The sequence below is a fragment of the Pelodiscus sinensis genome, chromosome 1 (genome assembly GCF_049634645.1).
Source record: "Pelodiscus sinensis isolate JC-2024 chromosome 1, ASM4963464v1, whole genome shotgun sequence".
NCBI classification, from domain to species: Eukaryota; Metazoa; Chordata; order Testudines; family Trionychidae; genus Pelodiscus; species Pelodiscus sinensis.
In genome coordinates, this window is record NC_134711.1 from 208,560,863 (window position 1) to 208,588,800 (window position 27,938).

At 42.4% G+C, this 27,938-nt stretch overlaps 1 protein-coding gene across 7 annotated transcripts in view; it reads left to right on the plus strand.

The window, feature by feature from the left end:
* The window catches only part of SH3KBP1 (SH3 domain containing kinase binding protein 1), a 328,394-nt gene that overhangs the window by 134,825 nt on the left and 165,631 nt on the right, over positions 1 to 27,938 (plus strand). For 4 of the 7 annotated variants that reach the window (XM_075913646.1, XM_075913595.1, XM_075913630.1 and 1 more), the window contains one exon: positions 23,819 to 23,925. In XM_075913646.1, coding sequence (XP_075769761.1) covers positions 23,819 to 23,925 — 107 coding nt within the window. Of the gene's footprint in view, positions 1 to 18,876; positions 18,913 to 23,818; positions 23,926 to 27,938 lie in introns of all 7 variants that reach the window. The other 3 variants (XM_075913587.1, XM_075913614.1, XM_075913604.1) reach the window with 1 other exon arrangement.

A 27,938-nucleotide genomic window follows, 5' to 3' on the forward strand; every position in this document is an offset into this window, starting at 1 on the left:
GGGGAAGGGAAAGAAGAAAAAAGGGAGGAAAAGGGTGTAGACAGGAAGGAGAGGAGGGAGTTGGGAGGGTTCAGGGTCAACAGGATGAGATCACAGTGAAAGAGAAGAAGTAGATACCAGTAAATGTTGGCAATAGAGTCCATTAACTGAAGCTGAAGCAGTGAAAAGATCAGAGAGGAGCTATTGTGCTGTGATGTCAGAATTTCTGAAAGGTGCTTCCCCATCTTGCTGCTGCTGCTGTTCTGCTGGAGGATTTGTTTTGTTTTTGAGGTGGGGCTTGGAGGATCAGTTGAGACAGATAACATATGGGGAGGTACCAACACCAAATTTGAAATTTTCAATCTGGAATTAAAAGAAAAAACACATTTTTTATTTTTCCTTTTATTATCACTGCTGAAAGTAATTTTCAGCACTTGATATTCCACTTAACCACTTAGCTGTTGGCATGTGATACAGCCGCCTTCTTTAGTGTCAGCATGCCAATGGAACTTTTGACAGTCCCACAGGGGTGTTTCAGATTCATTAAGCAGGTGCATTTTGCTCCATGTAGCTGGCATGCTAGTTAATATTGAAGCAATTGTATTTTTAAGCATCCATCATGATGAAATAAAATGTATTTCTCTGATGTCTGCCAATGGTGCAGTTCACATATGCACATGCACTCTTTATTGCGCTCTTCCTTCTTTAATATGACCCATGGAACAATAGTATTTTACTATTATTTGCTATGTAAACAGAAAAGAAGCCATTAACTTCAGTACATTGAATGGGTGGTGGGATGTATTCAAAATACAAAAGAGGATAGTCATTTGCATGAGGGAGGAGTGTGAAGGTACACCTGGGAAGCTACTTTGTTGTGCTTGATAGATAACAGAAATTAATGTTTTTGCTGGAAGTACTTAAGCAAAACTGGAACAAAGCTGCTCCTAAATGAATTACTTCAACCACTAATGATAAAAGGCTAAAAAGGCATTTGTAGGAAGAAAGAAGGGGGGATAAATAGGAACCCACAAACTGGGAGAGGTGAGCCCAAGTAAAATAATACCTATAACTAACGTGTCTGTAAAACCATAAGAGATTGATTACATCTTTTTTTGACTTGATTATTCCTGTATTAATTAGATTCATTAGGTACATGGCGAAGGGAAGAAAGGACAGATGATTCATTCAGTCTTGTTCTCCTGTCAACAAGAAATAATGACTGGTACTAATGGTTCTGAATTCACAGGAAAATATTGTGAGAAGATGCAGCAGTATTTTATAGAGTTCTGTTGAGTGCTAAAATAGAAAAGTAAACAAAACCTTTAACCTACTTGCTCTCCAACTCTAAAACAGATACGTACAGGAATGGCTTTTCTTCTGAGCAATCTGCCTTACACCTCACTTAATGTAGGAAATCAGCTGTTCTGTATGTATTCAGACTCAGTAGCAGCCCTAGAGGAGCTGCTGGCAACTGGCACCCTAGGCAAAACGCACAATCAGCACCCCCTCCTCCAAAGCCCTCAACAGCCATTTATCTTGGTGCCCTAGGCGACCATCTAGGTCACCTGTATTGACGGGCTGCCGCTGGACTAAGCTGGTTTTGTTCAGCATGGCTCAGCCACTAGTTAGTTTTGATCACAGGAGCGTGCATTGGAAACTCCCTATGCAAAAGCAGAGCTGAACTGCATTAAATATGATACTGTTCACAGGTGTTTTTCTTTAATTTGTGATGAGGGGAGAGAATATTAAAGAACATTTGTCTTTTTAACTGAGCTAATTCAGAATAACTCCTGGGCCAGATCCTTGGCTCATGTGAATAGGTGTCATTCCATGGAGCGACAATGCAGGTGTGACACTTTACAGTAGCTGAGGAGCTGGTCCAATATATTTGACTCTCCTTCAGAAGTGAAAGTAAGGAAACATGCTCCTGTGCACTGCTCTGGAAAAAGCCAGCTTCACTCCAGCAAGAGCGGGCCCAGAGTGGGTCCTATGACTTCTGATTTTTCCTGGAGGCATTCAACCCCTGCTCAGTCCCAGACCCTGCCCCTGCTCCACTCTTTTCCCCCAGGCTCCATCCCTACTCCACATCTTCCTCCCCCTGTTCCATCCCTGCCCTTCCTCTTCCCTGCTCCTCCCTTGCAGGTCTTTTATATGCTGCTGGACAGCTGTGGTATGGCAAGCAGGGGGTACTGGGGTGGTGGTGGTGGTGAGGAACAGACTTTCAGACCCACACCCCAGTTTGAGAGCCGCTGGAATAAGGCATCACGTGTAATTATTCCCTCTCATGTCAGAGAGAGAGGATGTGTTTATAAATACATTTAAATACATTTAAAAAAACTCAGAAGTGGTTGGAGTTTGATATTTTAGTGAGAATGTATGATTCATGTGGGTGTCTGTGTTAACTAGAGTGAAAAAGTGCTAGACTGACAGTTCTGCTGGCTCACGTTATTACGTATCCATAAAACAAGGTAGCTCAAATAATATCAATTTTCTACACTGCCTCACCAATGTGCTCACCACCCTCATCTGGGTGGGAGAGGGGCTCTTAGAAGAAGTCCAGATTTCATCTCCTTTCACAAGACTGATGGTTCTGATGATCGTTCATTCAGCAAAACACATGCTTAAGGCCTCTTTACTTGAGTTGTAATCCTTGATACAGGCATTTGTGCATTACAAATTGACATGAAAGAGCACTCACTGCTTTCCTACTAGCCACCTAGTATCTGTCCTTCCCTGGCTCAGAGAGGTGACACGACAGTGAGGCAGCATAGGGAAGTTTATGCTGTTTGTGCTGCTAGGGGTAGTACCTCCTCAGATGATGAGTTTTGATCTTGTCCAAAGCATGTATTTCTTATACTACTATGTAATTCCATGCCAGAGTGGTGTTTAGGTGTAGATTCATTTAAAAGATATATCTGTATTCTGCTCTAGATGTGACAAAGTATAGATGAGAGTAAAGAAAATATTACAACCTTTTCTCCAAGTGTGCATGAAAAAATGATTGGCTTCAATAGTGTTCTGAAATGCATCTGCTATGCCTCCTAGGACCCATGCAAGCTGACTTGGGTCATGCAGCTTGAGTTAAGGGGATTTTTAACTGTGGCACGGATATTTGGGTGGGAGAGTCCCCAAGTTCAGGCTGCAATCCAACTCCCCAATATCTACAACACAATTAAGCAGTTCCTGAGCCCCATCAGCCCAAGTTATGGGCCAGTCACGGTGCCTGACTCCAGTGTAAACATACCCTTTAAAATATGAATCTGAGAAGGAAATGTCAAGCAAAGTCATCAGCTGAATGGGCAGATGTCATCTTGATAACTTCTTTTGCAAAGCCCCTGGGCTTATCCAGATTCAGCTTTCCTTGTCTTGTCCCCTTGTCTGGGGAAATCACACTCCCGTAAGTCCATGGGCTTAGTGCCATTTCCAAGCCCTTTTCTCAGAATGGATGCCAGGATGAATACTCAGGAAAAAAAAGTGTCTCCTAATCTTTGGAAAAGCACTTAAAAGCGAGTCTGAGGCATAGGTGGTTTGACAGTATTTTCAGGGAGCTGGACGCAGGGATGAGCTGTTGATGATTTTTTTCCTGTAGTCCTCATCATGGAATGCTTAATGTTCAATAGATGGAACATTGTTTGGGGGTGTGCATGTTTACAGTATACACACAGAGATGTTAGATCAAAATGTAAATATTGTTGCTTGAAGGTTGTACTCTCCTTTGTTAGAATTCAGAATAACAAATCAAACCACAAAGCGCGGAGAGAGAGGGAAAGCAGGCAGCTCCCTAAGGCAAACACACACAACTCACCTTCTTGTTGGCTGCATTTTTCAGAATGACAGTCTGCTCGTACACCTTTCTTGCTAGGGTCACAGAGACTTCCAGCATGCAGACTAGCCTAGTGCACTTAGATCACAGTGCTAAATACAGCACCCATACCTCACCTCATGTAGAGAATGTCCTCCTTTTGATCCTCCAACAAGTGCAAAAGAACCGTAACTGGAAGGGGTAGTCAGTGCAATGCAGACCATAGAAGATGATTGTATAATATATCTCACAGTGTACGTATGGTGGTGAGTGTGACGGCGCGTTGGGGGTCCCCCGTCTCCTGCACCCCGAAATGGCATGAACAGACTGCACCAGCCGGTGGAATAGAGGAAGTTTATTGCCTCTCCAGGTTACAGCACAGCACAGATGTAATCTGGTCACAGAGCTGGGCTAGGCTGCCTCAGGCCCCCTTGAGATGGGGGAGACTGGGCCCTTAAACTCCAGCCCCTTTCCCTAGCCTGTCTCCTCCATGCTCCCAGACAGCCAGCAACTAACTAACCCCCTTCCAGCCCTGCCCCCCAGCCAGGGCAGCATTCCACCTTCCTTTGTTCCTCTCCATGGGGGGTGTCTGGCCACTGGTTTGCATAGTGACTCATCCTGTTTTGCTGGGTCGTGGTACCCACAGCAGCCAGTGGGGGTTACCCCAGAGCCAGCAGCATAGAAACCAGCCAGGTACCCCCACTACATCACAGTGAGAAGAAGTGTGAACCCCAGAAATTTTGTAGACTTCAGGCACAGTTGCCAGTGGAGAGTAGGATTGCCAATTTGATAATACTTAAAAACCAGACTCCCCAGGAGGAGTGCCGGAACCTGCACCAGCTCTTCTCCCTGAGGTCCCACCCCGGCCCACCTTTTTGCCCCCAAAGCCTCATCCCTCCTCCACCTTTTCCCCCACAGAGCTCTCCACGGCCTCGCCTTCTTCCCCCAAATCCCTGCCTCTTCCCCTGAGTTCCTGCCCCATTTATTCCTCTTCCCTCTCCCCTGCATTGCTCATTCTTTTCCTCCTCCAAACTACCCTCACAGTCAGGAGGGACTTGTCTGCAGATTTGGGGTGGGACTGCTCTCTCCCAATAAAGATAGGAGGTGGCCCTCGCTGAATAGGACCTGGAGCAGGTGATGATCTAGCACCTCCCTTGCTCACAGTAACTGGACTTTAGGTGCCTGGTCAGTAGATCTGACTGGACACTCTCAGGGGATGATCCCCTTTTTGACCAGATTTTCTGGTTAAAAAAAAAAAAAAAAAAAAAAAAACTGGGCACCAGGGCACTCTAGATAGGGAGGTGACACTTCTCCAATCAAGCAACATTGACACTGATTCTGGGTGACTTTGCATGACCACTTCTACCTTGGGAAGTGAAGCTTACCCAGAGAGAGACAGATACAGTTGTACATTTGAGAAGGTGCAAGATGTCATTGCTGTGCACTTGAGGCGTTTCAGTGACAGATGTAGTAATGAAAATATCTACCTGTTGCACTTAGCAAAATATGTGAAAGTAAAGGTGAAACCTGTAAAGATCACAGTGGAGTGAGATTTGCTGAATCTCATGCTCACACGAGTCAGGTAAGCTATTAATAATCAGGCCAATATTCGCACAGCCTGGTAATGGCTGGCCATGCTGCCCATATGACACATACTTCCAAATGGAAGGTAATTAGAGAATGGGATTGATCATGTATATCTATGACTTAGGTGCCACTTGTTGCCCTGTTGGTAATGAGTTTCTAATTATGTATTAAATTTGACCTTCATTATCCTATTAACTTAATTTGTATGGTGAATATTATGATGTGTAGAATCGTGGTTATGTTGATGGAGGTTTATCCTCAGTTGTAGATTTTATGTGCTTTTGTGGTGTTGGGATGGATTTGTCATGGATTTAGTCATTTGGGTGTTTTATGGTTTAATGATGCTTTGAATTATCAAGAGGAAGTTTTATGGAGGAGTGATTTGTTGTGTTGATATTCAGAATGGTATGATTGGCGCGCATAGTACACTGACTTCCCCTTAGCATTTTCTCTATTATAGCCACACACCCATGAAAGACTTCTTCACTATCAACTCAGAGTAACATATTTATTAAAAACAAGGACAGTTGGATGAATTTTATAGGGACATACATGTATCCAATTGGGATTTCAGTTTTCCTTTCTTTGGGTACATCAAAGGATAGAAAGCTTCAGGTATGTTTACGAGGAAATAGGAGAGTGGGTATTGTATTTGCTGTATTGTCCTAAGTAAAGGCGGTGTTTTGGTGGTGCAGGCACCCGCATAGAAGCTGGTTGCTGTGTTGCCTATGCTGATCTTTTCTTGTTGCCACAGATATTGATTATAAATTATTCTTTGGGCTATGTGTCCTCTGTTCCTCATTTCCCCCTCATGCTAAAAACAGTTTATCATGGCTTCCTGAATCTGCCCTGCCTTTCAAAATGGTCCTTTCTTTCTTCTACGTGAACTGACACATCATCAGCATTCCTTTCCCTCTCCCTCTTTCATGTCCAGGTATAGCTATACCTCATTTCCCTTTTCCTGGGATCAGTATTGTCAGATGTCCCCACCTTGTGAGTCTCATCCACCTGCTCTCAGCACTGCCTCTGTAATGGCCATTAATATGAAAAATAGCAATTTAACAACCATGGGGGAGTTGAAAAAAGGGTATAATGATGTTAGAAGCAGAGTCCTGTTGAAAATTGCTAGGAGTCATGTCTGTCTAAATCATTTAGGTGCTTTGAAAATCTGCCCTGGAACTCATTCATTCCTTAGAATGCTTAGGGATACAATGAAAGTAAAAATCATAATTCAGTTTCAGTTCTAGTATTTTTCTTTTCCCAGGGACTAGAAATATTAAGTAGGTGTAATTGTGATAAGACTTAAAACATATATTAAAACAATATGGGGGCTTCTTAAATTATAGGGAGAAGGGGAGCTATAAATGTGAGGGGAGCACTTGTGATGGTCAGTACAAGTGGACTCATAAAGGTTATTTATTGGAGGCCAGCAGGAGCTTCAAACAATTCTGTGCAGAAGGACCCAGCAAAGGTGGAAAGGGAGTTACCAAAAACATGAGGGAAAAGGCTGATTAAAATTGCATTAGGTTTGTTCACACAGATGTCAGAGGACCAAATACGGTTCTGCTGTGCCTTCTAGGGAAGCAGGTCAGAGAAATTTGTATTGCCCCAAAAGGTGATTGTAAGGCTCGAATATTGGTTTATAAATAGTTTTCAGGCATTGCTGCTGGCGATTTGGGGAAATTAATGGGTCTGATTACTTGGTATTTATAAAAAGTTTCTAAAGATGTTTGATTTCTAATTGTGGAGTTTCCTCTTGGAGTAGACCACCATCTTATTAGCTACATAGCCTCTGATGCTCATAGGTTTAGTGGGCCACAGCAACAGGAGTGGCTGGATTTTTTTTTTATGAGGCTAATTTAACACTTTCCATAACATGTTCTCTGTGCACTGCACAGTCAGGTAACCAGAGTACTACATAAAATGCCCTTTCATGAAGTGGGTTACGTTTGGATTATAGCAATTTTGAAACAGTAGGTAAAAAAAATAAGAAAGCTTAATATAGGCAGAACAGTTGAGGGTTCCTCCTGTTGTATTTTCCCTTTAGGAGCTGGAAGATGGTCAGCTTTATAAACTAGCATGCTGGGCAAATGTATGTTACTGGATCAGTACATTGCATTAGCAGGGCTCTGGTGAGAGAACTTTTGGAAATGTCATGGTTTAATTGCCATTTAAACACACATGTGTATGGGTGGCCTAAGAAGTTGCCAGCTGAGGAGTAATTTGTCTCAATATAGACTAAGATAGGACCAAAAACTTGGTTAGCCTATTACATAAGAGGCGTTTTGTGATTTTACCTTGTTTTAGTTAATTAATAGTAGATGAAAGCCTAATTTTAGTCATTTACCGATGAGGCTTAAACCATTATCTATCGTCAATAAAAGCTTTATTTTAAATGTTGAGAGTTCAGAGCTATTTATTTCTTAAGGTAAAATGAACATATGAATTAGGGCAGTCAATTAATCTCAGTTAATGCACACAGTTAACTCAAATTAATCAGTCACACTGTTAATAGAATACCAATTGCAATTTACTAAATATTTAATGTTTGTCTACATTTTCAATTTATATTTGATTACAAATATTTTCACGGTAAAAATAAAATAGTATTTTTCAATGGATCTCCTACAAGTACTGTAGTGCAATCTCTTTATCATGCATGTGTATCTTACAAAGGGAGATATTTTTGTTGTTACATAACTGCATTAAAAACCAATGTAAAACTTTAGTCTGGACAGATCTGTTCAGCCAGTCACTAAAACAAACAAGAAAAAGCTCTCTGGAACTAGGCGGAAAAGCTATCTATTTGTCAGATTGTCTCGTCTCTGTTAATAAAGCTTTCAAAACATTGATAGTCATAGGTATATTCATTTATGTGAATGATGTACTAGTATATAAAATGAGTTGACAAGATACAACTTGTGTTAACATATTCTTAACAATTTAGTTACTTAAATCTGTATAGAGATTAGAGTGTTCACTGTTTATTATTTTATCTACCTTGAATAGGGGCTTTGCAAGCATTTTCATAAACTGATGTTTGAAAGGTAGATTTCACTTTCATTACAGCTTCCCTATGTAAATCTTCCTCCGCTGTAATCTTCCTGAAACAAATAAAAAAACAGTAACAATGAGCAGCAAATCCAAATACCAAGTCATTGTGTGTCCTCCAGCCACACTCATTTTGTTTTTCTTCTGTGCTAGAAAAGCAAAGCATAAACCCCATCCACCATCACTGTAGAAACACTGTTATAAGCTGTAGCAGCGTACTTAGGTTTATTACTGTTTTGCTAGTCATACTCCATATTAATCACCAGATTCTCAAGGCTGACACAGTAAGTTTATATAATGCTTTTAAAAAAATCAAGCACTGTGTCTGGCTCAATTGCTTATCTCTTTTTGTACTCTTGGATTTCGATAAATGAACTTCAGCATTTGCCATGACTCCCATTCCCTCTGCCCCCAAAAAAACACAGTCACTAATGACTCCTTAGCTCTGTTTTTTTCTTGTTACTGAAACCACCGCTGAGATTATGAACTGGAATTTGTATATACCATGTTGCTATTTCAGGGAATTAGATGGCATTGCCAGGCAACTGTTAACTGAAGATATTGTTTTGTGATTAATGACCACAGCAGCCATTCTGGAGTGAAAGAAATCTGTGTTTTTTCAAGGCTACCTAAGGCATCCTGCTCTTGAGAATAGATTAATTTAAATTGCTTTGATTGCAATGTTTATTTTAATCTGTTTTATTTTTAAAGAAAAACTCACTTTCACAAGATAAGACACACAAATCTGATGTACAAGCAGCTGCCACTGTTTTGTTAACTAAAACATTTCTAAGATAGTAAAGAGTTAACTTAGATAAACTACATTTATTAAGCATTTTCATTTTGCTGGCGTGGGAATATTTTATATTCTAGTTCAGTGAACATTTTACGTATTCATCAAAATGTGTAAATTGTATTGTTTTCATCCGAGTTGAATTAAAGTAATAAATCCAGCATGATCAACATTGTGTTTGCTTGTTAAAAATAAAGATATGTCCAACTTGTTGATGCATAATCAAACTGATCTAGGAGCGTCAAAGCATATTTCACATGATAAATGACTGACTAAATAAAAAGGATAGAATGTAAGTAATTTTTGATACTTCATTGGAAAGACTTAGAATAATTCAGGTCATTAAGCTGTGGTTGGGATGGATGACAATTAGGAAGTGTTGATGTCGCAGCAATAGTCACTTCTTCAGGAGCAGGTTTAGGAAGGCCATTTGTTTCGTCTTAAATTGGACAATCCTGTTTTTCAATGGTTCCCTTCTCAAAACGGAAACAAAATCAGATGAGGCTTTGTCTGGTATTACACAGGTGGAAGATGGCTAAGGTCATTCTCGTGAGTATCAGAATGTTCAAGTAAGCTATATTCCTTGATTTGTACTTTGTACTGACACTGTGGGCACAAAAATGAGACTGAGCATATACTTGCCACTTGCAGTTTAGCTGTAGCTGCCTCTGCAGTGTTTCTTGATGTTTCTTCCAAGTTTACTTTGTATACATTTTAATATATATGTCTCTCTCTCTTAATTTGTCCATGACAGTTTTCTGTATCCTCAGAATGTCTCCTACCATTCTCTTTAGTCCTATGTTTAGGGTGTGTGATTATTTTATCATGATTTTCCATCAGGATTTAGTGGTGGTTGAACCAATAACATGAAGATTGAGTTCAGATAAATTTCTAAAGAATTTCTCTGATCGCTTCCCCTTCTAGGTCCTTTTAAAAAAACACACACATACCACACCTTCCAGAGGCATACTTCCTCACTTCTGAAGACCACATCCTTCTGCAGCAGATTCTAGTTCAAATCCTAGGTCATCTTACACATGCTACATCCTTATCCCATGGCAGCAGTTAAACCCAGTAACTCTGCTGAGTCATGCAACTACATTTCCATTAAACCTGAGGCTTTTTGGTACTTATACCTTAGGGAGCGCTTCTGCACCCACTAAGATAGGAAGTCTCGGAGCACAGAGACTAATGAATGCCATCATAGTTACAGGATGCTGTGTTGCGGGTCCCACTGTTACCTTGCTGCATTCTGCACTGAAAATTTTATGTTTTTATAAGAAGCACATGGGAACTTTTTCAGGGGGAAAAGGCAATACACCAGGTTTATTGAAAATACAGCATGTGCATTCTTGGGATGTTAAAATGCCTGTAATTAAGTAACCATGTAATTGTGCACATCAGAGGCAGCGGTGTGGGGTGGCAGGCAGCTCCCCGAGAGCTAGTGTGCACCGGAGTCAGCTTTTAAGCCAGCTCCCTGCGTGTAGCAACTGCTGCCCTGCACTGCTGCCTCTCTATCAGAGAGAGCAACGCAAGGCAGCAAGTAGCTCCGAGCTGCATGTGGCTGTATAGGGTAAACCGATAAGCATGAGCTTATCAGTTACCCGTTTAAAGGATGGACGGACACACACACACACACCCCACCCAACACTTGTGACAGTTTAGTGGCCAATTAGGTGGGGCACAAGGAAGGAGCCGGGTTCTGTCATCTGCGGTCTGATGCTCCAAAGTCTTCACAGAACTAACCCAAAGCTAACCCAACTGAGGAGAGTTGGAAGTATTTCAAAGGGACGTTGTTAAGGGCCCAAAAGCAAACAATTCCGCTGTGTAGGAAAGATAGAAAATATGGCAAAAGACCAGCTTGGCTTAACAAGGAGATCTTGCATGATCTCAAACTAAAAAAGGAGTCATATAAAAAATGGAAACTAGGACAAATAACAAAGGATGAATATAGGCAAGCAACACGGGAATGCAGGGGAAAGATTAGGAAGGCAAAGGCACAAAATGAGATCAAACTAGCTACAGGCATAAAGGGAAACAAGACCTTTTATAAATACATTAAAAGCAAGAGGAAGACCAAGGACAGGGTAGGCCCACTGCTTAGTGAGGAGGGAGAAGCAGTAACAGGAAACTTGGAAATGGCAGAGATGCTCAATGACTTCTTTGTTTCGGTCTTCATCGAGAAGTCTGGAGGTGTGCCTAGCATAGTGAATACAAGCAGAGAGAGGGCAAGTTTAGAAGATAGGATACACAAAGAACAAGTTAAAAATCACTTAGGAAAGTTAGATGTCAGCAAGTCACCAGGTCCTGATGAAATGCATCCCAGGATACTCAAGGAGCTGATAGAGGAGGTATCTGAGCCTTTAGCTATGATTTTTGAAAAATCATGGAAGACAGGGGAGATTCCAGAAGACTGGAAAAGGGCAAATATTGTGCCCATCTATAAAAAGGGGAATAAGAACAACCCAGGAAACTACAGACCGGTCAGTTTAACGTCTGTCCCAGGGAAGATAATGTAGCAGGTAATTAAGGAAATCATATGCAAACACTTGGAAGGTAATAAAGTGATAGGGAATAGCCAGCATGGGTTTGTGAAGAACAAGTCATACCAAACTAATCTGATAGCTTTCTTTGATAGGATAACGAGCCTTGTGGATAAGGGAGAAGCGGTGGATGTCATATACCTAGGCTTTAGTAAGGCATTTGATACGGTCTCGCATGATATTCTTATTGATAAACTAGGCAAATATAACTTAGATAGGGCCACGATAAGGTGGGTGCATAATCGGCTGGATAACCGTAGTCAGAGAGTTGTTGTTAACGGTTCTAAATCCTGCTGGAAAGGGATAACAAGTGGAGTTCCTCAAGGGTCTGTTTTGGGACCCGTACTGTTCAATATCTTCATCAATGATGTAGATATTGGGATAGAGTACGCTTATTAAGTTTGCAGATGATACCAAACTGGGTGGGGTTGCAACTTTTTTGGAGGATAGGGACATAATTCAAAATGACCTTAGCAAGTTAGAGAAATGGTCAGAGGTAAACAGGATGAGGTTTAATAAAGAGAAATGCAAAGTGCTCCACTTGGGAAGGAACAATCAGTTCCATACATACAAGATGGGAAGCGACTGTCTAGGAAGGAGCATGGCGGAAAGGGATCTTAGGGGTCATAGTGGACCACAAGTTGAATATGAGTCAACAGTGTGATGCTGTTGCAAAAAAAGCAAATATGATTCTAGGTTGTATCAACAGGTGTGTTGTAAGCAAAACTCGTGAAGTCATTCTGCCGCTCTACTCTGCACTAGTTAGGCCTCAGCTGGAGTACTGTGTCCAGTTCTGGGCGCCACATTTCAAGAAAGATGTGGAGAAATTGGAAAGGGTACAGAGAAGAGCGACAAGAATGATTAAAGGTTTAGAGAACATGACCTATGAAGCCAAGCTTCATGAACTGGACTTGAATAGTTTGGAAAAAAGAAGATTAAGGGGGGACATGATAGCAGTTTTCAAATATCTAAAAGGGTGTCACAAGGAGGAAGGAGAAAATTTGTTCCTCTTGGTTACTGAGGACAGGACAAGGAGTAATGGGCTTAAAGTGCAGCAGGGGAGGTTTAGATTGGACATTAGGAAAAAATTCCTAACTGTCAGGGTGGTCAAATATTGGAATAAATTGCCAAGGGAGGTGGTGGAATCTCCCTCTCTGGAGATATTTAAGAACAGGTTAGACAGACATCTGTCAGGGATGGTGTAGACGGAGCTTGGTCCTACCTTGAGGGCGGGGGGCTGGACTCGATGACCTCTCGAGGTCTCTTCCAGTCCTATTATTCTATGATTCTACGATTCATAGCTGCACATCCCACTTTCATAGTTGTAGATCCCAACTTTAGTCTATGGGTTTTTTCAGTGTCATACTGAAGTCATCTAATTGTTTTACCTCAAGGCTGCTTCCGTTGTCATGCTCCATCAGTACTTTTGAATGTCCTTCGAGTGACTGCATCTCATTTATCTGATTCACACACCTCGCTTACAGGTGCATGCCCTTGCTTTACAGTAACCAATTGTGCCTCTCTTTGGCCATCCTGAATTTGACTGACACCTGAGTTCACAACTTCTCGCTAACCATTCTGACCATCTGGTGCTGGAGTCCTCTGTCTCTTGTGTTCCCACATTTACACATTCCCAACTTACACAAAGGACAGTTCATTTCAGAGAAAGCTATTTCTCCTACAAAAGAACAGGCAGGATTTCTTACAGACGTAGAGAATTAAAAAAAAAAACAATTTTAAACAATGTCTTACTAACCGACAATGCCTAATGCAGAATACTAGGGAGCTGTGCCCGCTGCTCACTATGCTCGCCAACCCTCCCTTCCCCTCGGCAGCTTTCGTGGCCTGGGTAATGAGACATCATGGGAGGCAGTATGGTCTAGAGCAGGGCTGGGGATCCTCAGGCCCGGGGGCTGGATGTAGCCCCCAGACCTGTCTGGATCTGGCCCATGGGGCTCAAGGCTCTTTCCAGCATTGGGGAGCCCATGCTGGCGCTCCAGCTCCTTTGCCATCCTCCCACGGGGCTGTAGCACACACAGTCTACTAGCCTGGGCCCCTCTAGACTCTGGTGTGCAAGGGGAATGTGAGGAGTGTATTTCTTCTTCTCAGTCAGTGAGGGGATTTTTTGTTGTTTTTGCTTCGCACTTGTGTGCAGCCCCGACTGATTTTTCTGTGGGTCAGCGGCCCCTGACCCAATAAAGGTCCCCAAAGCTAGTCTAGGGAACAGAACAACTGGATAGGGACTTGGGATGCCTGGGCTCTGTTCCTGGCTCTGCCACGGCTTGCTCTCTGGCCTTGGGTAAGCCACTTCACCTGTCTGTGCAACACTGTCTCTGTCTCTAAAATGGGAATGATGAAACAGACCACTCTGTGTAAGGTACTTTGAGATTTACTGATGAAGAAAGCCAAATAAACACTAGGTGTGTGTGTTTGTTCGTTCATTGTCTGTTGGGAGCGGATATGAGAATAGGTTGCCTGGGAGAAGTGAGCTGGGGAGGAATTTTCATGAATGCTTTACAACTCTTAGCAAAGTTTACATTGGGAAACAAGTTACAGTAGTCCCAGTTTATTTAATCCCTGTCAGAAGAGAGTAACTACTTGCAGTAATATTAAACAGTCTGTTAGAAACAACATCACTGAATTCATCTTTCACTTTGTGAGAGTGTTTAATTCTTGTGTGTGCCTATAGATGGTAGTATTTATTGACAATTAAATTCCAAAGTAGTCAGGCAATACTAAAGTTAAAGTTCTGATAGAAGTGTTAATTTTGCTATGTTAGACGTATGTATTGTTTTTCAGGCTGCATCTGGTTAAAAGTGCCTCTTATTGTAGTTTACTATTTCTGCTGTATCACATAGACATAAATATGCAAGATAAGCAGCAAATCAAATTAATGTTACTGCTTAAAATTTAACTTTTGCTTTTTATGGGTTTTTTTAAATTATTCAACTTCATTGTTAGTGTTTGCAGAGTAGAGGCTTAGGGCAGGGGGTATTATTTGGTGGGGCCTTCTTTCCGCCCTGCCCTGGCTGGTGGGGCCTTCTTTCCCCCTTTCCCTCCCCTGAAGGCTGGCAGGAGCCTTTTCCCTCTCTGTCTCCTGCCCTGGCCGGATGGTGGGGGCCCTGTTCCCCCCCCCTGCCCTCCAGCACTGCAGCCAGGGGCTGGGGAGGCAAGGGTTCGGGGCCGGGGGCTACTTACCTGATCTGGTGGGAGGCAAGATGGCAAGCCCCAGCCTCCGCTAACCATTCTCTTGGTAGTGTGGTTGCCCTCAGTGGTCACTCTGCAGTATAATAGCTCTCCCCTGTGCTCTCAGTATCGTGGCCCTTCTCTCTGTGCTCCCTCACTTTCCCTGTTACGGAAAGTAGTCTCATTCCTGGCACTTCTCATTTTCCTGGCACAACCAAACTCTGAGCTTGCTTTAAGTTAGAAGGAGAAGAAGCTGCATACCAAATTTGGTGGCCCTAGCTCTCACCCTTTAGGAGTTCTTGAACAAACAGATTCATGGACAGACAGATCCACTTTTCTAAACTGTAGATGTCCACTCTCAAACTGACATCTTTTTTTTCTGCTGGATCTGGAACAGATCTGAGGTGGGATTTTATGTTTTCTTCCCTGAGTATCAACCTCCCTTCCAACTCCATTTGAGTGGTTAAGAGAATTAGAATTCAGGTTTTAACATCCTGGTTAGATGTCACAATTCAATTCTTATGAATATTGCCAAAGTGCTCCAGGATAAAATGGAAATCAGGACTTGATATTTCTGTTTTTGTTAGTTTTATTTAAGTGGGTTATGAACATTAAATCCTGTCTCTCCTTCAGTCAATGACAAAACTCTTGTTAATTTAAATAGGACCAAGATTTCATGGGAGGACTTCAAATGCTATCTTCAGTAAATCTTGCAGGATCATTAAGGGCACCAGCCAGTTTGTTATCCCATTTAAAAATAAGTTACAATTAAATTTTATCACAGACATGCTACGCATATACTTACTGTCTCATAAAAATTAATTAATGGCTCTAGTCTGTGCAGCTTAACTACCAGCTCTTGTTTCTTGAAAATTCTTGTCTTTTTCAATTTCTGTTTCTCCAGAGACTAACGTGCAAAGACAGACAAAGGCTGCATAGGATTTTCTTTTTTGTTCTGTGGTGGTGAACCATGGCTAAGCATGTCAGAGGAGTTAGTTAAGATGTGGTCTTAAAGATAGACAATATGTAGGGAAGGACGGAGACAGCTTAGAAAGGAACAGTGAAGTGGACTGGAAAGAAAAAGGGAAGGTGCTGTTCAGCACACACACTCAGCTTGCTATATTACCCCCACACTTTTGCCACAGAAGATCTGCCATCGCTTCTGGGCATAAGAGACCCTATCTGGGAATATTTAGAAAAAAATTGTTCCCTGGGTAAAAACGGAAAATGTGCCAAGTGTAAGCAGTACAAGATGATGATTCAGGCCCTAGCTGCAAGAATGTAACATCATAAGGAAAATTGTTTATTGGGAGAAAATCATGTGGATGAAGATGTGGATATGGCTGAAGAACAGTGTGGATCAATTTTGCAATGCATCATTTTTCAAGAGTCTGTCTTTGCCTTTTAGTATAAATGTGATTTCACAAGCTGTTTGCCATGTTGGATGCTGCTGCACCCACTAATTTTGCCCTGTGGGTACTCCACTGGAGCACTCAGAGTCAGCGCCTATGTTCTAGTGATGTTACATATCGTGTAATTGAATAGTTGTGTAACCACATGAAATTTTATCGGTTACATGAATATTCATGGTCCCAGGGGTGGGGTCAGCAGCAGTGCGCTCTAACCCCGTTCCCAGGGAGCCCCCTGTCAACCCGCGCAGCTACCTCTCCGTGGAGCTGGTGCTGAGGAGAGCCGGCTTAAAAGTATCTGTTTCTGCCTGCCTCCCCTCGCTGCCTCTGTAAGAGGCAACAAGGGTGTGTGTGAGTGTCTGTGTGTGCGTGCGCACCATTGATAGGCTTAATCAATAAGCCTAGGCTTGCCGATTAACCGTTTACTTGACTATATGCTAACATTCCTCCTATGATCCAATACACACTGAGTAATATCTGATTTCTGCATCAACTGGTAATCAACAAACTCTTCTAGCTCATTATCTCAGATGGAGAGAGATTGAACATGTTCTGACATCAGCCAACAAAGTACTCAGCCTGGTCAGAAGTACAGTTTTCTCTAATTCACAAAAACTGCCATTTTTAATATCTCATTATTCAAAGGTAGCATCTCACATGCATACTTGGCTAAGCAAGTATATGACCTGACGGCACAAAAGAACTTCCATTTTGCAACGGGAGTAATATCCTCTTGTGACTCCAACTTTCCATACACATTGTTTTGGGACCAGACTAATAACACTGTTTGTCATCTCGGTTCAGCACCTGAGTAAAAACATTTTAAATCTTTAAATATTTACTGAAAATGAGTGAGACAAGCTTAGGAATGTGTGTGAGACTGAGATAGTATGCTAATGAGTGAGTCTCCCATCCAGTGGAACTTGACATGTCTGGGTCTTGTCTTGTTTCCTTTGAAGTCTATGGCAATTTCCCTCCTCCACTAACCGAAATCAAAGTGAGTCTTTCATTGACATCTATAGACTTTAGATAAAGATCCATATAGGCTGTGCCAAGCTTTGTTAGATTAAAATTTAATTAAAAAACATGAACAGCTTTTAACGTTTCTTAAATTAGTTAAAACTCCCTTATGTGTTGGATAATTAAAAAAAACGATCAACACGTATTTTGTCTTTAAAGCTAACAATTATTAAACAAAGGACTTAATTATATGTATGTTAGTAAATTGAACTGGTTGCTTGTGATCATTATACTTCAAGATTTTAGAACTATTAGATCTCATCCTTGCTTGTCTGATTTTTTTTTTTTTTTTTTTTATTTATAGATTAAAGGGGGGGGGGGGAGTTATGGGGTTTTTTTTCAGCTCCCAATTAGAGCTTTGAATTTAACTAGTTGAGTGAGCTGAGTTAAACAAACTGAAATAAAATAAAACATCCTCTCTACATTCGCAGAGGAGGACACCGATATCAAAAGCAGATTTAGCATTTCAACAAACCCGTTTTGCAAATGCTTAATCAGTGACTTCTGGTACCTCAATGGTTTGTTTCTTCAAAGCTTGGTTGTAAAGAGGAGCTGTTTAATATTATTTTTTAAATTATTCTAATAGACTATAATAAAATTTGGCCTTAATAAGGTTGTGATAATTTCAAATTTAATTTTAAATAGGTTCATTTAAAAATCTATAGTTTATTCAATTTAAATATTCATGTTTTGATTTTTTTTAAATCTATTTCTGTCCATATTGGACCCTTAAGAAAAGCTAAGTAAAACTGACCTTTTCTCTTCAATCTATCATAATTGTAATGAAAATTTGATTTAATAAATAGTGAATAATGTTTAGTTGAATCCAGTACTACTCAATATAATTAATTTATAAAGTGTCATTCTTGTTACTTGTTCATAATGCACAGCAATTAAAATAATGGAATTTTTGAGCATGCTGGGCGGTAGTCCATTTTGTAGGCTATTATGAGACTAGGCAACATTTCTAGTGGCTCTGTGTGCCAAGTTATAAACATCATTGTGCACATTATTTTAATTAGCTATTTTTAAATGTTCATATTTTGGCTTCCTGTCCTAGACCCTAGCTATAATTATACTATGCATTTTATTAAACATTTCTGATAGGTATCCTGATAAATAGATTTCTATTTGTGAATAGGTTTACTATGACGTGCACTTACTTATAAATCCAGAGTGAAGACTTGTGCTGAGAATATTGGAATTACATGATTAAACATTCTGCTCTACCAATTGCGATTGAGGTTGCAACCTCATTCTTAGTTGTGTTCCTTTGTGCATATGCCTTATAATATAGAGTTTAATTATGTGATCTTCTACTATTTAAAAAAATAAAATATATTATCTGTTTTTCTGCCACCATAACTCTAAGTGCAGCATCTTGGTATACTTTTGTATTTTTGAATAGTGAGAACTGCAGTTTCTGTTAACAGTTGCATTAGAAGAAAGTGGAACTGGATGATACTGTCTCTCACCTTCTGTTCTTTGCTGTTTTCCATTTAGATATTTCTTTAGAGAGAGATCCAGGGAGAGAAAGAGGTGAGAGACCCAGAGACTAATTTAAGGGTACTTATGATGTTTTTTCAGGAACTTTGAACAGTTGGGAATATTGAGTGCTGTGGGTTGATCTTTCTTCTTTGGTATCATGATGCTTTCATGCCTTAATGTACTGTATAACTTCTGTGAATGTGTCTGAGAGGAACTGTAAGTTCATGATCCCCATAGTTATAATACTTTGCATTTCTGTTAAGATTTTGGGATCTCAGAGTTTTATAAATGTCAAGTTGGGCTCACAATATATTGGGGAGGGAAGATATACAATTATCCCTATTTATAAATGGGGAAATTGAGCTCCAAGTACCTTATGGAACTTACCCAAACCACACAAGAACTAAGAGATCAGGGAAGAGAACACACATCTCTTGGTTCATTTTCTGTGCTTTTGAAACAAACTAGGTTTGTTCCTAAATTTTAAAACATATTTCTCACTGTTAAGATTCTCCTCTGCCCCACCTGCAGTTTTCTTGGATTTTCCATTTGCTAAAGCTCTGCTGTCGATGGAACTGAAGCCAGTGGGGTTAAACTCATTATCATTTTATTTTTAACTTTTCTAGTTTTGTTGTGATATGAAATGGATCTCAGAACATTTGCCTCTTTTCCTCTACCTTTCCCACAGGAGCTGGAGTAAGAGAATAGCAGTAGACAAAACAGTATGTTGGGCAATAGGACTTTTAGCTCCTTCGTTATTCCACATTGTCACTCTTGCATTGTAGAGTGCACACATCATGCATTGAAACTGTGTTGAAGAATTATTAAAGGCACTAGGATTTTTTTCTGAACATCTTTCCTTCTTCGATCTATGACTTTTGTGTTTTGTATATCTTTTTTTTTCTGCTGGACTGTGGACTGCAGCATTGAAGGAGCTTCCTTTTCACTCATCCTTCTTTTGTACTAGGACTTGCATTACAGTATTAGAGGACCTCCCACATTGTAGAGGATTTTTTTCCCAATAAAACAGCAGCAGTTCCCCAAGGTTGGCCCCAGTGGGCCACTGTTACTGTATTTGCTTGCATCTCCACAGGTACGGGTGATTGCAGCTCCCTTTCGCCATGGATCGCTGTTCTTGGTCAATGGAAGCTGCAGGAAGCTGTGTAGACTGGGACATGGCTTCCTCTAGCTTCTGTTGACCAGGAACAGTGATTCACAGCCACAGGAGCTGCAAGTACCCATAACTGCGGAGGCGCAAGTAAATATAGGGCTGGCCCATCTGGGGCTAATCCTGTGGAACTGAATCCGGCCCACAGGCTGGTACTTGCCCACCCTTGCCTAAAGAGAAGCATTAAGGAACTCTATTATTACCTTGGTGCCTAAGTCAAGTCAACAGCTACCACTTCATAAGTGCTGATGTTCATATAATGAGGATGTTTATCATTAGAGAAAGTCTGTTTTTTATTTGCAATTTTTTGCACAATCCTGAAAGCATTCTGTGTAGAATGCACTTATTGAAGGTACAACCCAGAAATCACCTTAGTAAAATCATTAGTGTGTTACAATACCTTTTATTAGTGCTAATGAAGAAAAAGAAACTGATATTTTTATGAAAGAAGAACTGAGATAGTTAGGTCAGCTGCATGAAATGTATATTTATATTTTTTACAAAAATTCCAGTAGTCATCTTCCATGCATATTATACCTCAAAAGGAAGGGAAACTTTCTCGTAAAGCTCAGAATGGGAAAATTTAACAGCTGAGTCTTCTAGTGAAAAGTAATCTGAAGAAGTGGGTTGTGCCCGCAAAAGTCATAATACCATCTACATATTTTGTTAGTCTTTAAAATACTACCAGACTATTTGTCTAGGTTTGTCTGCATGGGCCTTGCCTCTGCCCCTGCTTCTTTTACATTTTAAAAGACCAGCTTTCCAGACAGGGAGAGGGGGGTGAGAATCAGCAATTATCTGACTTTTCTCATCCATTTGTCCTAAGGAGCATTTCTAGGACTGTTAATGAGTACTTTTGTGGAAAAATTTAAAAAACAACATAGTCTAGTAGTAGCACCTTAAAGACTAACAAAACACGTAGATGGTATCATGAGCTTTCGTGGGCACAGCTCAATTCTTTAGATGACTAGATTATTAAAAGTCCAGATCCAAGAATAAATCAGGAAAGGGAGTGGGGGAAGAGAGAAAAAAATAGTGAATTAATCAGTGTTTCTCAACCAGTGGTACAAGTACCCTTAGGGGTACTCAAGAGAAGTCGGGGGGGGGGGGGGAGGGGTATGTCAACACAACTGAAATTTGTAGAAAACTGAATTTTTGTTTTAACTTTTACAGTGCTTTATTATTTTTGTACTTCTTATACCCAAAAATTTCATTGTCCACCCAGCTGGACAAGTTGTTTAAACAAATGTGTTGCAATGGTAGAAAAAAAAATTGTGTGTCAGAAAATTGTAGGTACTGGGGATACTTATACATTTTTTTAAAAAGGGGATACATATATATATTTTTAAAAGGGGGTACTTTATAAAGAAAGGTTGAGAAACAGGGAATTAGATTGTTCAAGTTACAAGAAAAATTTGCACCTCTATTAAGTACCCGTTGTTTGGTTGAGTCATTAGGATGTGGAAGGTAGTGTGCAAGCCAGCCCATATCTTTATTCATTCCTCTCCGATAGGAATCAACATGGTAACTTAGAGATCCATTAATGAGTGCCCATCATGCCAGTTTCATGATTTTTTAAAAAACTTACTTGTGAGGTGAAGAACTGCACTGACAGTATAGCATAGTTCATACATTGGAAGGAATCTGAACAAGAAATGTCCTTATTTATGACGGGGGGGGGGGGGCGGGCTGTGTTTTAATTGGTTTCTATTATTCTCCTTCCATGATCCCCCCCTCCCCATGCATAATGCTGTTACTATTCTTTGTTTTGGTAAGTGGCTCTTTAACCAAGATGAGGCTGGGTAGGAGATGTTTCAGCAATTAAATTACAGAAAGTTTTCTCTTTCCCTCATATTTTCACAAAAATGTCCAAATAAAAATACATTTGGGCTACAGGCAGTCCCCGGGTTACGTACAAGATAGGGACTGTAGGTTTGTTCTTAAGTTGAATCTGTATGTAAGTCGGAACTGGCGTCCAGATTCAGCCGCTGCTGAAACTGATCAATTTCAACAGCGGCTGAATCTGGACGCCAGTTCTGACTTACATACAGATTCAACTTAAGAACCCCAGGCATCCCCAAGTCAGCTGCTGCTGAAACTGATTAGCGGCTGATTCCAGGAAGCCCCAGGAAGGGGCTTCCTGAAGTCCGCCACTGGTCAGTTTCAGCAGCGGCTGATTTGGGGACGCCTGGGGCAGAGCAGCTGGGGTGCTGCCGGGTTGGTCCAGTAGCACCAAGGAGCGGTGCTGCAGGACCAACCGGCAGCGCCCCACCTGCTCTACCACAGGCCCGGGGCTTTGCTCCACGTTTCCCTGGTCTGCTGGGGGGGGGCACTAGCTGCGCCACTCCCCCCCCCTGCAGACCAGGGACACGGGGAGCAAAGCCACAGCGGTGGGGTGCCGCGCCTCTGAGGCTTTGCTTTGGCAAAGCCTCAGAGGCGCGGGACCCCTCCGCCTCCCCGGCTTTGCTCCAGGTATCCCTGGTCTGCTGGAGACGGTCCCCAGCAGACCAGAGGCACCGGGAGCAAAGCGGCAGCGGCGGCGGAATCCCGCGCCTCCCCGGCTTTGCTACAGCAAAGCCTCAGAGGCGCAGGACCCCTCCGCCTCCCCGGCTTTGCTCCGGGTGTCCCTGGTCTGCTGGAGACGGTCCCCAGCAGACCAAAGACACCCGGAGCAAAGCGGCAGCAGCGGCGTGGTGCCGCGCCTCTGAGGCTTTACTCTGGCAAAGCCTCAGAGGCGCGGGACTCCACTGCTGCTGCCGCTTTGCTCCCGGTGCCTCTGGTCTGCTGGGGGCCGTCTCCAGCAGACTAGGGACACCGGGAGCAGCTTTTCTTGCCCCGGAGGTCGAGATGGTGGGACCGCTGGGCTCTGGGCGGTCCCGCTGCCTGCGAGCTCCAGGGAGAGAAAGCCCCGTTTGTAAGTGCGGATCCGACATAAGTCGGATCCGCGTAACTCGGGGACTGCCTGTATTTGTTTAGCAAGCAATATTCCAAAACTCAGTCTTGCCATTTACCTGGCTGCATTTAAATCAATACCCTACATTTAGATTAGTGCACAAGTATAAATATATATGTGATGGACCTACTGATGGGCTGATGCATTAAAAAGAGAAGAGGAGGAAGAAAGTGATAGTACAAGTTTAACCTTTCTCTAGTCTGGCTCCCTTGGGACCTGATCAGTTCCGAACCAGAGAATTTTCCAGACCATGGGAGATCAGTATGGTCTAGCAGCATTACCAACACTTCCATTGCTTAGTGGGCTGCTAGAGGACATTTAGTGGTAAATGAGAGCTAAATAACAGCACAGAACACTGAGAGCCAGGACTCTGATGGCTGTAAACAAACTTTATGGGACCAAGGGAAACTTGGCCACAGCCATGATAAGCCGACATCTGGCTAACTGATATCATGTTGCACCATGGATGTTTCCAGACCAGAGAGTTTTGGACTAGAGAGATTCAGTCTGTAGTAGAAGAATGACAATTTATTCTTTCTTGAATATCCTGTTGTATAAATTAAATTCAAGAACAATAATAGATGGAAGGAGAAGAATGCTCTGTGGTAATACCTCTCTATTGGTATTTTGTAAATTGATTCTAGGCACATTCATTAGGCATTGCAAACACTCAAAATTTTTAACAGTGCTTATTTATAATAGTGAAATGCTGCTTCATCTTTGATGTTCTCCCATGAAGTCAGTTCAGGGGTTGTGTAGCTGGTTTGCTTTTTCTAGGAGCTTCATTTTGTTTGTTTTCATCTAAACATTTGCTCTATTTTTTCATCTCCGTCTAGGGGAGAGAAATCGGAGGAGACGATGTCAGGTGGCTTTCAGTTACATGCCCCAGAATGAAGATGAACTGGAGTTAAAAGTTGGTGACATCATTGAAGTGGTGGGAGAAGTAAGTCACTCTTATGTACTGTGTAGGCACATAGTTTTCATTTGCTTTGTACACACCTTTCAGAACCATTCAAAAGAGAAGTTTTTACTGTTCTTTGTGTTATGTCAGTTTAGATTTTTTTTTTCCTCTTATGATTTTGTTGTCATTTGATCTGCATCAGAGCTTTGCCTGAAGGAATATATGCATGCTCCTCACCAAGTGGCATTTGAACACAGATCAGTTTGTAAGATTGGGCACCAGTTACAAAAGTTCAAATGCTTAGAACCTGCAAGTGGTTCTGCATATACAGATGTGGTTGCTGAACCGAATCCATAGTGTTCAGTCCTTACTCCTTCTAAGGCAGGGGTGGGCAAAAGGGCATCCGTGGGCCAGATCCGGCCTGCCAAGTGGGTTGATCCAGCCCGTGAATGCCCTGCCACCCTCCCGTTCCCAGGCCAATCAGGGTTTGTGGGCTAGGAAGCACAGAAGTGTCCTGACCCCACCCCTTCCACCTGAGGTCCTACTCCTTCTGGGGTGGCCAGGGGGCCATTTCAGAAATTTCTGAAGTGGCCTCCCTGCCTAAATTATTGCCTGCCCTTGTTCTAAGGCAGGGTCGGACAAAAGGGCCTCCACAGAATGGATCTGGGCCTTCGCGGGCCAGATCCGGCCCACCAAGCGGGTTGATCCGGCCCATAGTAGCCCTGACGTTACCCCACCCCAGGTCAATCAGGGCCTGGGGAGGAAGAGGGAGGTACGCAAAGTCTCCTCCTGCCTTGCAAGGGGTTTGACACTTAAGTCAACTGCCAAGCACTCTAAGTGCGGCACTCCCTGGCAGGGTGGGGGCATGGAACGAGAGATTTCACATGCTCTCCCTACCCCAAAGACCCTGAGTGACCTGGGGGCAGGGAGGGAGCGTGCAAAGTCTTCTACCAATGCCAGGTGCATGGGTACCTAGAGGGAACCACCAGCTGTTCAGAACAGCTGGCAGTTCTCTCAGAGTGGGGTGGGGGATGACAGAGACTTTGCATGATCCTCCACCCCCAGACCAATCAGGTTATGCGGGTGGGGAAGCAGAAATTGTCTTGGCCCTGCCCCTTCCACCTGAGGCCCCGCGGGGCGGCTTGGGGCCACTTCAAAAATTTCTAAAGTGGCCTCTGGTCAAAAATTATTGCCAACTCCTTTTCTAAGGACTTGGTCTTGCTCTATTTAAGTTGCTAAAAGTTATGTTCTTGGTTAAGTATCAGGACTGGGTCCTAAAATACTACCTTAGAATCTTTAGAATGAATCAGGATATGCTCAAAGTCATTTAATTTTATTTTATTTGAAGTGATTTACCTAAGGATTTAGTTTGATGAAAAGACCAATAAAACCTAGGTTTTCTGCTGCCATGATTTATTTCTAGGGATTTTTTTCAATGACTGAGCAGCTAACAAATCAGCATTTGTTATTCTGCTGAGGATATGGCCAGATTTACTTTTCTTTTCTCTGTCACTTAAATGGCCAACAATTTATTTATTTAAAAAAAAATCTGTTGCAGTCTGGTCAGATCTCTGTCGCCTGTAAAGACTAAACTTGACATATCCAAATGTGAGGGGCTTAGTAATCACGTGTCTTCTTTAACCTGAATGCACACACTGCACGTTGTCCTTTCCAGTACCAGACACCTCATGTCACCTAACTAACTTTATTCTGGCTGTGAGCAGAATTGTAATGTAGCATGTGAAGATTATAGGATATTGGCTAGGACATTTGGATGACACAATTCACCCCACATTCTAATGAGTTCCAAGACTGAATTTAAGCTCTTCTTACTGTGAAATTTATTCTTACATGAACATAGAAAGCTTTCTTTGAATTGCCTCACTTAACACTTGATAAATCTATCTTTTGAAGAACAAGGCGATGGAATAAAAAGCCCTCAGAACATTATCTAAATGGGCCATCCATGAGGAATCATATAGTTAACGAATTTAATTGCCCTCTAGAGTTCAGCCAACAAATCTATCTCCTATTTCTTTTCACATATACTTGAATAACTCCCCTCTTTCCATAATCAGTACAATTTTTCAAATGCAGGTGAGACTGAAATTGTTTACATTATATGTGGAAGTTGTAGACATGAAAATTAAACTTTACACTCCCTCACCTTCTAACCCCTTTACACACATGCTGACAGTTAAGGGAATGTTTTACATAAATAGGCATGTACATAATATTAAAATATGTTCAATTAGCAACACACACATCTGTCATGGAATTCATAATTCTGTCTTGATTCTGTCTGAAGGGAGTCTGAGTGTCTTGCAGATTCTGTACTGGAGAACTTGTGACGTCCCAGAAATAACATTTTACTTAGAATAATTCATCTTTAAGATGTGAATTTCTAACCTGTGGAATTATGATAATAAGCACCTCAGTTGTGCAAACCAGAAACATATTTCTGTAAAGTTTCCTTTACGATGTACCAGAAAATGTATATTCAGATTACAAATGCAAAAACCTGTTAGATGGATCATGCTTTGCAAAATGGTCATTAATATTTAGTAATACCACTACAAAATTTACGTACTCAGCCTAGAGTAGGGATGTTAAATTGCGGGTAATTGACTAATCGGATAGACGATGCTTTTTGCATTGACTGTTCGACTAGTCGGTAGAGCATCTCTTCCTTTGACGTGTAGAAACAGCCCTAGGGCTGTTACTACACTTTAAAGACAAAAGTGCCACGTGGAACCTGGGATCAGCTGGGGGTTCCCCCGCTGAACCTGGGCTCCATGCAGCGCTGCTGCTTTGAAACACTGTGGGAGCGCAGGATCCGGCTCCTCCCAGCGTTCCAAAGTGGCAGCTCCACGTGGAGCCCAAGATCAGCTGATCCCAGCCTCCTTGCGGTGCTGTCACTTTGAAGTGCCATGGGAGTCCGGTGTCAGGCTCTGCCCGGCATTTCATAGTCGACTAGTCCTTCATATCCCTAGTCTAAGCCAGTGGTTCCCAACCTTTTTTATAGCACGGACCAGCAAACCCATTCCCAAACTTTTGGCAGACTGATAACATCTTACTTGCTAATAAAATGTTACCTGTCTACCAATCCTCTCACCTGCTTACCCAGTCTTGTCACTGCACATCTCTCTACCTCCCATCCCTGAACCCTCTGACCTCATCCAGCCAACCCCGGTACTCTGTGTCGCTGTATTATTAAACGTGCCCAGCCAATCATCTGATATCTCCTATAGCCCAGTAATTGCATTACCTCACAAGTCTCTCTTGCCAAGCCTGTCACCCCAGTGCCCATTGTCTCCCACTTCAACACTCCCTGCTGCCAACTTCCTTTTGTCAATCACCTCTGTCCTGCCTGGAGCCTGTCCTGAATCCACTGTCACTATCCACCTTGACACTGTGTCCTAGTGACCCCTGCCTGACTCAAACTGACAACCACCCATTTCTCCAGATCCTGCCCCACCACTCCCAATGCTCCCTGATTCTGCCCCACTACCCCCGGTGTCCCTTGCTCCACAAACCCCATGACTGACTGTTGTGCCAAACCCTGATACTGGCTCACTGACCCTGCAGCTGCCTGTTCCACAAGCTCTGAGGCCCCCCAACCCTGCTCAGACACCCTCACACCAGCTGCCCCCTGAGACAGAAGCACAAGCTGCACTGCACCTGGCTGTATAGTCACTGACCCACTGCAACCCACCCCTTCTTGCCCTTTGACCTCTACCCTCCCTCAGCCCCAACCCTCCCCCCTTAACTCCTAGCTCCAACCCAGCCCCTTGTTCCCCAGTGCCTAACACCCTTTGACCTCCACCCCTTCACCTGCCCTTTGACCCTTTAACCTCTGCCCCCTATAGCCCCTCTTGCCCCGTGACCCCTCCACTCACTCACTCAACACCCCTTAGACCGCACACCCACACTCCCCGGAGTGAGGCTGCACCCTCTAGGGAGCATGGCCATTACTGCCATATGGGCAGGGGGAGCATTCATTGGTGGTGTGCACACACACCCTCCTCCTTTGCACCCCTTCTCTCCCCAAGCAG